Source organism: Pseudorca crassidens, chromosome 4 (genome assembly GCF_039906515.1).
Source record: "Pseudorca crassidens isolate mPseCra1 chromosome 4, mPseCra1.hap1, whole genome shotgun sequence".
NCBI lineage: Eukaryota > Metazoa > Chordata > Mammalia > Artiodactyla > Delphinidae > Pseudorca > Pseudorca crassidens.
Window position 1 is genome coordinate 33,130,385 of NC_090299.1, and position 13,066 is coordinate 33,143,450.

The following is a 13,066-nucleotide window of genomic DNA, read 5'->3' on the forward strand; positions in this document are numbered from 1 at the left end:
TGATAAAAAGCTTTTGAAAAGTATTATCTAAATTATTCTGCCCTTTCACATTAATTGTTCTTCTCAACATAATCACCATATTTCATCAAACCTAAAAAGCTACTGTAAGATGCCACTAATCATAAAATCAGGTGAAGCTGGTTTTAGCAAATACATGAATTTAGACTACATCTGAATCATTAAAACACACACATAAAAGATTACTTCAGAGATTCCTATCATTTCTAAATGACTTCCCTTTACCTCAGCAATCTCTACAGTAGTCTTCCCCACTGATTTTGAAATTGCCAGTACTTTTTAAAAATTAACAAATCCCCTACACTGGGCTCTCAATGTTAGGAACCAAACATAAACTATTGCTTTGAAATGGAAGTTTTAAGTGCAGACTTTCATTTTGACTTTATAGTACAGAGAACTCCACAAAAATTTGGAAGTGATTCTCTTTCTCAAAATATCTGATTTCACTGTTTCATAATTGCAATTCGGTAAAAATTTATATTCTCCTTAGACACTCTAAGTATTGTATTTCATCATATATAAGATACCATCAATTGTAAAATGACTCCAATCATAAGATGCTGCATTATTTTGGGTACCATTAAGGAAAAAAACCACGGCTGATTTAACTGACCTAATGTTCTCTTACACTTAGTCACATCCTGTATTATGTATTGAAATACCTGTTTTGAATTTATCCTTATTTTTATCTTGTATCACTCTTGTGTTTCCATGAATTTCTTTTTTGAAAACTGAAGTATAGTTAATTTACAATGTTGTGTTAGTTTCAAGTATATAGCAAAGTGATTGTTTTATATATATATTTCCCTTTTCAGAGTTTTTACAGTACAGGTTATTACAAGACACTGAGTATATTTCCTTGTGCTATATAGTAGGTCCTTATTTACATATTTTATATATAGTAGTGTATATATGTTAATCCCAAACTCCTAATTTATTTCTTCCATGTATTTCTGCAAACACAGTAACTTTTTATTTAAGTGCTAAATGATCTTTTAAAGGATACTTAAGAGATTAAACTCAACAACTATGCACCAACAGTACACACAGCTCAACTGAACTAATGACAATATTATCAGTTATAACCAAGTTTGCGTAAGTTGGGCAGTGACAACGATGTCACAGCTGCTATTTAGTCTATAATGAGTTTAAAACTTTGAATACCCCACTATTTCAGAGCTATAAATATGAGAAAAATATGTCTCTCAGAACTAGTGAACTACAGTAATTTTAATCACTTTTTTCTCTCTTCTACCACCACCCCTATTCTTACCTTCCAAACTTCTTTCCTCCATTTGTTTTGTAATCTAATCACCAAGCTACCCCACTCTAAGAACATTTATTACAGTTCTACACAATGCAGCTCTAGGTTAAAACTCCTGCTAGGATTTAAAATGTGTCAAAAGTCAGAATTTTTAAACAGGTAAATTAAAAAATTAAACATTTTGAGAAATATTTGTCAAAACACAGAAAGATATAAAACTATGCTTTTTGTGAAAGTTCATTTTATTCTTTTTGTTTTTATTCTAAGCATGTGATCAGGGAATGAATTCAAATGCCAGCTATGCCACTCATTAGCTGTGTGACTTTCTTTTTTTTTTATTATTGAAGTATAGTTAATTTACAATGTTGTGTTAGTTTCAGGTGTGCAGCAAAGTAATTCATATATACATACTTTTCCAGATTCTTTTCCCATATAGGTTGTTACAAAATATTGAGTATAGTTCCCCATGCTATACAGTAGGTCCTTGTTATTTATCTGTTTTATATATAGTAGTGCGTATAAGTTACTCCCAAATTCCTAATTTACCCCCCCCCACATACTTTTCCCCTTTGGTAACCATAAGTTTGTTTTCTATGTCTGTGAGTCTGTTTCTGTTTTGTAAGTAAGTTCATTTTTAGATTCCACATATAAGTGATATCATATACTTGTCTTTCTCTGTCTGACTTCATTTCATATGATAATCTCTAGGTCCATCCATGTTACTACAAATGGCATTATTTCATTCTTTTTATGGCTGAGTAATATTCCATTGTGTGTGTGTGTGTGTATGTATATATATACACCACATTTTCTCTATCCATTCATCTCTTGATGGATATTTAAGTTGCTTCCATGTGTTGCCTATTGTAAATAATGCTTCAGTAAACACCGGGGTGCATGTATCTTTTTGAATTATAGTTTTCTCCACATATATTCCCAGAAGTAGGACTGCAGGATCATACTGTAGCTCTATTTTTAGTTTTTTAAGGAACCTCCATACTGTTCTCCATAGCAGCTGTACCAATTTACATTCCCACCAACAGTGCAAAAGGGTTCCCTTTCCTCCACACCCTCTCCAGCATTTATTATTTGTAGACTTTTTGATGATGGCCATTCGAACTAGTGTGAGGTGATACCTCACTGTAGTTTTTATTTGCATTTCTCTAATAATTAGCGATACTGAGCATCTTTTCATGTGTCTCTCAGCCATCTGCATGTCTTCTTTGGAGAAATGTCTATTTAGATCTTCTGCCCATTTTTTGATTGGGTTGCAAGATGAACACTACAATAGTCCAGTTAACATCCTTTACCATACATAGTTACAATTTTTTTCTTGTGATGAGAACCATCAAGATCCAGTCTCCTAGCTATTTTCTAATATGCAAAACAGTATTATTAACTATAGTCACCATGCTGTACATTACATCCCCATGGCTTATTCATTTTATAACTGGAAATTTGTATTTATGCTTGATTGTTTTTCTCTACTCACCAGAGAGCCTTCTTCCCGTTTACTAATGAGGACACTGGGGATCCTGGAGGGCTTAAGGGATGGCTATGAGGGTATGGCTAAGAGAAGACAGTCCATGTGTTTCAGATACTATGGACATTAACACAGAAAACCTTTTTGTCCAGTGACATATGTATAAAATTTTAAAAGGGGTATGTCTAGGTCTCCCATGGCCCACTTACCAAACAAGGTCATGTTTTAGCGGGCTCAGATTTTCCCCAATAGGATTTAACCAAACCTTTCCACCCACAGATGTACTCACCACTATCTTTCTTCCATTTCTTAACCAAAAACACAGTTAATAACAGTAGCCACTACTTTAATGAGCCTGGCACATTATATACATTGTCATTTAATCTTTATAACCTTGTGAGACAATAAGGTTATAGATAAACTCAGAGAAATTATGTGACTTGTCTAAATCCATTCAAATATTAAATGGTAAAGCCATGATTTTAACTCGTGTTTGTTACTCCTAACCTCACAATACAAGTCATTTTAAAAGTGTTTCCAAAACCTAATTAAAGAAAATTAACTGGCCATCCATTAAAATTCTTGCATACCTAAATTAAGAGCACTAAGAATCTGACAGGTCATTTCTTACCACCCTTAGTCAAGCCACTATCATATCTCCTCTGGATTTATGTAAAAGCCTCCTAACTGGTGTTTCTTCCACCTCATTCCCTCCACTCTATTCTTGAGAGCAACTAGAGAGATTCTTTTAAAAAGGAAGTAAGTACTCCACTGCTCAAAACCCTCCAATGGGTTAGACGCCCTCAAGATCCTTCATGACCTGTTCCGGATCTCTGATTCTTTCTCCAGCTTTAGTTGCTTCACTCAACTCTGACCTACAGGCTTCCTTGCTGTTCAGGAGAGTTCCTGACTGATGGCTTTTGCAATGTCTGGTCCGTCTGCCTGACTGCACCTCCCCAAAACAGCCTAACGATTAACTCTCTTGCTTCTGTCAGCTCTTGACTGAAGAGTGATCTTTTCAGTGAGACCTTCCTTGGCCATACTAAAATTTCAACCTATATCCTCCTTCCCGGCTTCACTATTTTTGTTTTCAGCAGTCATTACGACCTAAGATACGGCATGCTTTTCTTAACTTTGTTTAGTATGTATGTTCAATAAAATGTGAACTACAGGGAGACAGGAATTTTTGTCTGTTTTGTTCATTGCTTTTTACCAATGCCTAAAACAGTGTTTAGAACATGGTGGGCGCTGAATAACTACTTGCGGAATAAACGAATTCCTGTCACCGCCTCCCGGTTCTCTCACACATGCAAAAATAAACATGTTTGTGCATATATCTTTTCCAGTAACATCCTTCCCCTCGGCCCCGCATCCCATTTCTCAAACTTGGCTCCTTCAAAAGGTCCCAAGCTGTTCCCTACTTCCTCATGCCAAGATTGGCGCTGCTGTGGGCCGACTTCCCCGCAGGCCAGGTCCTATTATCCGAAGGCCACTAAGGGACAGGGGACTCTTATGTTCGCAATCCCCGTACCCCGGGACCCTCTGCGGACGACACTCACATGTATCGGTGAACAAGCGGAACCTCGGCCGTCTCGGCCCGGAGCCGGTAAGGACAGCCTCCCGCTCACGAAGGCATCAAGAAAGGACCCAATGAGGTGTCCTCGCTAAACGCCTGAGCGGTCCACAGATTCTTCTTCAAATTCAGTGGCCCCCTTCCCGTGCGCTGCCACACCACACTCCCCGCCGTCCATTCCTTCAGCCAATAACGCCAACCATTCCGCACCTCTTCCTCGGTCTCTGTATTTTGTCGCCAGGTTGGGCGAGAGGCAAGACGCCGGACGTCGGGGTCTTTCTTTAGAGTTCCGTCGCGGACGCTGTGAGGTCAGAGGAAAAGGCCGAGCTGAGGGTGGTCCAGGGGAGAGCTGGGAGCTGTCAGCGGAGAACGCTGGGGTCGCTCTCCTGGCCGGAGGCGAGGCAGTCAACTCCGGCTGACTTAAGCTGGCGGGCAAAGGGCAATCTCTGAGCTCCCGGCGCTCCAGGAGCAGCCTCTTGTAGAAGCACCTGAAATGCAGGGTCTGGTGTACTAAGCAATAGCGGCAACACCAGCTCCAGCGACAGCTTTGGGGCCCTGTGTAGGAGCTCCATCCCCTTGTCTTTGTGTCCGCCTGCGTCCCCAGACCCAGAGGCAGGTATTTGGGTTTCCCAGTTTTCTGTGTCGTAGTGGTCGGGGCTGGTGGGAGGTAGAGGAAGGTCAGGTGCAGCGAGCGGCCTCGCATTTTCCGCCGTGAGTGATAGAGACCACCGGTGCAGCTGCTGGCTGCTGAGTACCGTCTCTATCCCTACCTACAGCCCGCCTTCCCCCTACACACCTGAGTCCTTTGAGGACTGCAGGCGGCTCTTAGAAAGGATCTTCCACCTGACAGTTTCAGAGAATTTGGAATCGGCTCTCCCGTTGCTCAACATAGATTAAACTCTTGCTTTGGTTTGTTTTTTGTTTTCAAAGGCTTAGTCAGTTGTCGAGATGTGGCATTCACTTGTGCAGTGAAAGAATGTGAACGAGTGGAAGTTTCTTTAGAATTGTTAGTGGTTGCTTTTCAAGGCGTCTTGTCCCTGTTTTTATTTGGGACAGAAAAACAACTTTTTGCGGGAAAGTACATAAAATAAATGAAACCCATTGAAGAAATGTGTAAACTGTTTTATTCGTAACGAAATATGCATCTTTTGCCTTTATGATGCATTTCCACTTAAAGTTCTTTGAGGGCGGATATTGTGTCCTGTTCACTGGTGGCCCCGAAGCTGGAAAAACACCTGACTTAAAATAGGAGCTTCGGGATATTTGTTGAATGAATGAATTTTCAAACCCAACTCCTTATGTTGTTTTTTTTTCCTCAACTAATCTCTCACCTCAGTTGTTTTTTCCACTGGCTTTCTTCCACTCACCAAGCGGAAAAAAATCTATGTCTGTGTATTTGTTATGTGTAAACCTTTATGTGCACCCATCTAAGAGGTAGTTGAAGCAGAACACTGATGAAATGTTTAACGCCAACTACTGTTCTATCGTTTTGAATTATTTGCATTTTCTTTATTTGGTTATTTGATTTTTAGTTGTCTAAGTGACAGAAGTATCTAATGGAAGATCGAATAGCATAGTATAAAAGGACTGCCTAATAAAATGCAACAGCTCAGGCTCTTCCTTCCTACCCTCAGTTATGTTACTTCAGAGATAATAATTTTTAACCTTTTCTAATTTTAGGTCTGTATGTTGAACAAGTTAAACTGCTAATTCTTTTAATTTAATTGACTTCTTAAGATAGGCCACAACATCCACAACCTCTCGACCGCAATTTTTTTTTAAATAATTTTTATTGAAATACAGTTGATTTACAATGTTGTGGGGTTTTTTTTTTTTGGCTGCACTGGGTTTTCGTTGCTGTGCGTGGGCTTCTCATTGCCGTGGCTTCTCTTGTTGGGGAGCACGGGCTCTAGGCTCGTGGGCTCAGTAGTTGTGCACACGGGCTCTAGAACGCAGGCTCAGTAGTTGTGGCGCACAGGCTTAGTTGCTCCGCGGCATGTGGGCTCTTCCCGAACCAGCGCTCCAACCCGTGTCCCCTGCACTGGCAGGTGGATTCTTAACCACTGTGCCACCAGGGAAGCCTTCTTCTACAAATTTTTGAATCGTTATCACAATTTTTAGTTTTCATATTGGTTAATTTTAGAATTCTAAGTAATATATTTAAACTTAATTTTTTTCATATGAACTTTTGAAAATACTTATATTTGGCTCCTTATTTTGTAAAATGAGGGAAGTAGAGACTCTACCTTCCTTTACCGCCACAGAAACTGCATCCATTCCCACCTTCCCTTAGGTGGACCTTTACTTGTACGTTGTCAAGGTTATTAATAGTTACAGTATATTTCTTAACTGCAGTTGTTTTTTGCTTTGTTTATGTGTTTAAAAACTAGTAAAATGTTACAATATTATAGCTTTGTAAATAATCTTCAATGCTGAGCCAAGACATATGCTATTATACATTTCCTTCCCAATGTTTTAATTTCATGACCTTTGTACCACTCTAAAGAAGATTTGTAATATTAACGTCCAACTGATTACTCTTTCTTCCTCTCCAATAACAAAAATTATGCCATAGTTAAATGTGCTTAATTTTTTGGATTATATACTTCTTATGTAGCTTTTGGCTCTCCTCACTTTCACAGAGTACTTTGCACTTTCTTTGAGGGAAAAGATGCATGTGCTTTATTCACCACATCCTCTCATTCTTTGTATGAGAACCTCCCTTACTCTGCTTGAAGATATTCCCTTCTGTTTAATTGGAACAGATTACTTTCTAGTCCTTTGGTGCAGCTTCTATACTGGATTATATTCATTGAATTCTTGAGTAAGATACATTGTTTCTTAACTCCATGTCTTTTATTATTTGGTTTTCTCCTCTGTTTTGTTAGAATACATCCTAAAGAAACTTATTCATGAAGGTATGTGGATGGTGATTTTAGTTTTTAATGTTTGCATAGTTGTAAATTATTATTTTGCTATTATGAATGATAGTTTGGCTAGATAAAGAAACAAAATTATGTTTCTTCCAACTTTTCAAGGCTTCACCATCTTCTAACTTCTGTTGTTGCTCATGAGAATGAGTGTCTGATCTTGATTTGTTGATGCCTGAACTATTTGTTTTCTCTCTGAAATGATTTAAATTTTTAGTTATGCTTGATGCTTTGAAAATTTGTCATGGCATGTCTTGGTCTGAGTTTATTCTCCTTGCAGTTAACTCATTTGATGGAGCTAGCATAAATGTCTCCATTTGGGTCTTCTTTCATTTATTCTCCTTGAAATTAGAAGCCTTTTTAATTTGAAGGTACATATTTCCCTTCAATTGTGGGGAATTTTCTCCCATCTTTTGTAATTTATTCTCTTTTATTTTTCCCTGTTCCCTTTTTTTGAAATGCCTATAAGGTGGTTGTTGAATTCTTGGGTTGATTCACTATGTGTGTTAACTTTTCTGTTATGCTTTTTTTAATCTATTTGCCCATTTGCTTCATGTTCTGAGTAATTGTCTCAATTTTATTTTCTAACACTTCTATCTAGTTTGGTAATCATATGTTTAAGTACCAAGCGCTAACTTTTAAAATTATTATTTTCTCATATTCTCTTAATTTTGTTTCATTTTCTTTTTTTAAATGAGGTGAAATTTACATATATTAGAGTACACTGATTTTAAGTGATCCGTTTGAGGAGTTTTGATACATGTGAACAAAAGTGACAAACACCACCCTAATCAAGATGTGAAACATTTGGACTACTCCAGAAAGTTCCTATGTTTCCCTCTCCAATCCTGTCCCCGCCCCCCCACACACACACCCACCCAGCCAAGGCACTACAATTCTCTTTTTTATCACTATAGTTTATAACTGTAGTTCTAGAACTACATTTAAATGGAGCCATAGGATATACACTCTTATGTGTCTACTGCTTTCATCAACATAATATTTTTGAGATACATCCATATTTTGGCATGGTTGTTCCTTTTTTGTTGCTTTTGAATAGCATTTCATTGGATGAATATGCTACAACTTGTTTATCAGTTCACTTGTATGATGTTTACATTGCTTCCAGTTTGGGGCTGTTATGAGTAAAACTTCTGTGAACATTCTTGTACAAGTATTTTTATGGACAAATATTTTAAGTTTTCTCGGGTAAGTACCGAGTAGGAGTGGAATTTCTGAGTCATAAGGGGTATTTTTAACTTTAGGACAGTTTTCCAAACAGTTTTTCAAAGTTCTTGTGTCATTTTAACACTACCATCAGCAGCAGAGTATCAGCTCCAGTTCCACATTTTTCTCAACACTTGGTATTGCCAGTCATTCCAATTTTAGCCTTTCTGGTAGGTGTGAAATGGTATATTGTTATGCTTTTAATTTGCACTTCCCTGCTGATTAATTATATTGAGAACTTTTTCATGTGCTTATTGTCTATTTGTATTCCTTCTTTGTGAAAAATACATGTTTCAGACTTTTACCTATTTTTGTTTTTCTTTTTATTATTGAGTTGTAGGCATTCTTTATATATTCTAAGTCTATTATCATATATACAAACATACATATAATACATATACATCTATTTGATAAAAATGTTATATATAGATATAAATAATATTTTTCTTAACTTTGGCTTGGATTTTTATTTTCTCAAATGTGATTTTTGATGTGCAATGTTTTTAATTTTGATGAAGCCCACTTTATAAAGTTAATTTTTTATGGCTTTTTTTTATCCTGCTTCAGAAATCTTTGCCTATCCTAAGGTTGCAAAAATATTCTGTGTTTTTTTTGGGGGTTTTTTTTGTAGAAGACTTACAGTTTTAGCTTTTACATTTAGGTCTATAATCCATATCAGATTTTTGTGGATATAGCAGTAGGAGTTGAGGTTAATTTTTTCCCATGTGGATGTATTGTTTTAGCACCATTCGTTAAAAAGACTATCCTTTTCCTATTGAATTCACTGGCCTTTGTTGAAAATCAATTCATTGTATTTAAAAATATTTTTCATTTTAAAATTTAAAAATTTTTTTCAATTTTTATGAAATATACTGTATATAGCACATATATATAAATAGATAGAAATATAGAATATGGGAATTATGGAGCATAATAATAATATGAACACCCTTAACCCACCAATTAAGAATAAGAATATTACTCAAAATTTTTGAAGCTTCTTATGGGTTATTCCCTAATCTTATGACTGTTTTTCATATAGTGGTAACCCTAGCCTCAGGTTTTCTTTTTAATTCCTTTAAGTTTTGAATATATTCTTACCTCATATGTAAGTATTCCTGAATTATTTATTATTTAGCTTTTATGGTTTTTGAATTTTATGAATATTGGCATAAGTTTTGTGTGACTTTTTTTCCTGCTCAACATTATATTTCTAGCATTAATCTGTATTATTAAATGTTGCTATAGTTTGCTTGTTTTCCATCCTGTGTGTTCTTCCATCAAATGAATGTACCACAGTTTATTTAGCCATTCACTTGTGTGTGGACATTTAAGTTGTTTCCAGTTTAGAGATAATAGAAACAATACCACCCTGATCTTTCTTGGTTTCTACTTGTGTATGTGTGTAGGAGTTTCTGCAGGAACAAAATAGTGTCAAACTGTCTTCCAAAGTCATTGTACCAATTTACACTCTGTTTCTCCATAATCTAACATTGTGTATTATCAGATTTTTTAATTTTTACTGTCTCACAGGTATAAATTCTCATGTGATTTTAATGAACAATTTCTTGAATATTAATGAGGTTTATCTTCTCATATATGTTGGCAATTCCTTTTCATTCTTTTATAAAATATGTTTTTCCATACCTCCTTTTTTATATAATTGGTGTAATATCTTCTCAAAATTTTCTCAAAACTTTCTAAATTTATTAGAGTTAGTTTTGGTTTGGGGTTTTTTTTCATAAATTATTTTGGTTGCATCCAGGGCAGATTTTTTTTTTGGTTTATTTTATTTTTTGCCCTTTATGCTATAGTCTTTCCTCAACTATCTGATGATTCCTGGACAGTTCCTCATTTAAGAGTTAAGGAAGACTGTCTGGGAGCATTTTGTATGTGGATAGGCTTTTTGACTGGAATACCCTGTTTTAGGATGGCTTGGTAGACAGCCAGATCTTAACTGGGGTCTTACAAATTCCAGAATTAAGAGGAGTTTGCTTTTGTCCACGGTGCTCATACCAACTATTTATTGTAATTCTCACACAGTTTATTTTATTCCTTTAGGGATGAACCATTTTGTTTTTTGTTTTTCTTTTGCTTAGAGGATAAATAACTGGCCAGGGGCTTCCCTGGTGGTGCAGTGGTTGAGAGTCCGCCTGCAATGCAGGGGACACGGGTTCATGCCCCGGTCCGGGAAGATCCCACATGCCGTGGAGCGGCTGGACCCGTGAGCCATGGCCGCTGAGCCTGCGTGTCCGGAGCCTGTGCTCCGCAACAGGAGAGGCCACAACAGTGAGAGGCCCGCGTACCAAAAAAACAACAAGAAAAACCAAACAAACAAACAAATAACTGGCCAATACTGGGGGGCTGGTGGCAGAGTTGACTCTTCTGTTCTTCAGCCTTTCAAATTATCTTTCTCATTTCAAACCTTCTTATGACTGCTGCTGTTCACCATTGTTCCTGCCTTCTATGAATCTGAAGCCTCTGAACTGAAGAGGCTGAGCAAAACTTCTTGACTGTATCATAGGTTGTAGCTTCCTTCTTTCTGTTTCTTGTGACAATACTCTTCTATATGCAAAATGCTTTACAGGAGTTTCTTGAAGTCTTTCATCAGCTCAAGGCCTTTTTCTGTCCTCTTCCTTGTTATGAGTTTATACATTTTAAAACAGTTCTTTCTAATGTTTTAATGATGTTTCTGGGCAGGCATATGAAAAGCAGTCTGTTAACTTGATTTAGAATTCCAGATTTTTATTGTAAAAGCTGAGAAGAGAAGAATGCAATGCTTGACCAATGGAATGTCTTTTTCATGAGACACGTGGGTGAGAGAGATATTTTTTGTTGGAGGACCTTTTTTGTTGTGGTTGTCATAATGTGATTCAGATTTCGGAGCAAATTTTTTAATCTTCAGGCTGCTCCATGATAAAACTCTGGGACACCATTTGCTTTGGAATCTATGCTGCTAGGACCCCTCAGGATCTACACATAGAACATCTATTTCTAACCTAGAGGCAATAACATCTGTCAAGATCATTGAGGGGATTAAAACATCACTTGTAAAGCACCTAGCACAGAAACAAAAATTGATTAGTTAAGTAACATTATAGTGCTGTCTGTTATCTAGTTTAATTTTTATACTATTAATAGAGTCCTTGATTATTTAAAGTTTCTGGTTGGTATCCTTATTTCCTTTTTCCTGACTCCCCTCACTCTGAAAAAGGAAACTCTGTGGGTTATTCAAGCTTTAGGTAAAGAGAAGAGCCTTACTGATATGAATATGCAATAACAAACTTCCTCTAAACTCTTAGAACTGTCAGACATCCTTGTAGAGGGAATGTTCTGTCTTTCCTTTATATGCCATTGAAAATCTTTGATTTTGATTTAGAGCTGCAATATAAATTCATGATTGGGTGGTTTTTCCTCTTTGATATTGTCTTGAAATTTTTTAACTTTTTTTTTTTTAACTGTAAAGTGTACAGATTGGCATTTTCCTCCAAGTTATATTAGTTATCATGTTTAAGGTCAGAAAACACTGGCTTAAGGTCTAGTTGATCTATCAAAAACTTCTCTCCTTTTCTAGGTTATCTTGGAAGATCTAGGACTCCAAAAATGTTTCCCTTGAAGGATGCCGAAATGGGTGCCTTTACCTTCTTTGCCTCTGCTCTGCCACATGATGTTTGTGGGAGCAACGGGCTTCCTCTCACACCAAATTCCATCAAAATTTTAGGGCGCTTTCAAATCCTTAAGACCATCACGCACCCCAGACTGTGCCAGTATGTGGATATTTCTCGGGGAAAGCATGGTAAGTTGCTGTTGTTGTCTCCTATTTTGTGTTCTCTACCCTGTTACCCTGGTTAGGTTATAATATACATTGTAAACATATAAAGTAATCAGTATGTGTGTGTACAAGTGCCTTCATCTTTCACTCTAGCCAAACTGCATCATTTAAGTTTTCCTTACTACATTTGAATGATTCATATTTCCTAGATCTGAGAATCAAGATTTTTAATTTTCCCTTTCAGGGAAGCCACCTATTCTCAAGCATTTCTTCACCTCTCTAAGAAGGAAATGAAAGTTCTAAAGTTAGAAACTTTAGAATTGTTTATGAGAGTGTATTTTATGATTGAAAGTAATAATTTGGGTTAAGTTTCTTCAAATGAAAAGAGAGTCACTAATTTTTTTACCTCTTTGGAGCTGCATTAGTCTTTTCATACAGGATTTCATTTGGAAAAGTTGAACTGTATTGGTTAAAAAGTCAGTGTTTCACCAGGAAGATGTTTACTGCCTTTTTTTCTTCCGTAGCCTGTATCTTAGTCCATTCTGGCTGCTAAAATAAGACACCATAAACCGAGTGGCTTATAAACAAGAAAGGTTTATTTCTCACAGTTCTGGAGATTAAGGCACCAGCAGATTCCATGTCTGGTGAGGCCCGCTTCTTCATTGACAGCCGTCTTCTCACTGTAACGTCACATGGTGGGAGTGGGAAGGGTGTTCTCTCAGGCCTCTTTTGTAAGATCACACCTCCCAAAGCCCCACCCCCAAACACCATCACACTGAGGATTAGGTGTCAACATATG

The 13,066-nt window shown here is 36.9% G+C and overlaps 2 protein-coding genes across 10 annotated transcripts in view; one reads left to right on the forward strand and one right to left on the reverse strand.

The window, feature by feature from the left end:
* Window positions 1-4,419, reverse strand: part of AIMP1 (aminoacyl tRNA synthetase complex interacting multifunctional protein 1) — a 168,287-nt gene extending 163,868 nt beyond the window's left edge. For 4 of the 6 annotated variants that reach the window (XM_067735402.1, XM_067735401.1, XM_067735403.1 and 1 more), the window contains exon 1: window positions 4,325-4,418. In XM_067735402.1, coding sequence (XP_067591503.1) covers window positions 4,325-4,326 — 2 coding nt within the window. In that variant the 5' untranslated portion in view covers window positions 4,327-4,418. Of the gene's footprint in view, window positions 1-4,324 lie in introns of all 6 variants that reach the window. The other 2 variants (XM_067735398.1, XM_067735399.1) reach the window with 1 other exon arrangement.
* Window positions 4,420-4,504: 85 nt separating this feature from the next.
* The window catches only part of TBCK (TBC1 domain containing kinase), a 231,272-nt gene continuing 222,710 nt past the window's right edge, over window positions 4,505-13,066 (forward strand). Inside the window, exons 1-2 of one of the 4 annotated variants that reach the window (XM_067735397.1) lie at window positions 4,505-4,646; window positions 12,070-12,291. In XM_067735397.1, the coding sequence (XP_067591498.1) occupies window positions 12,099-12,291 (193 nt within the window). In that variant the 5' untranslated portion in view covers window positions 4,505-4,646; window positions 12,070-12,098. The other 3 variants (XM_067735395.1, XM_067735394.1, XM_067735396.1) reach the window with 3 other exon arrangements.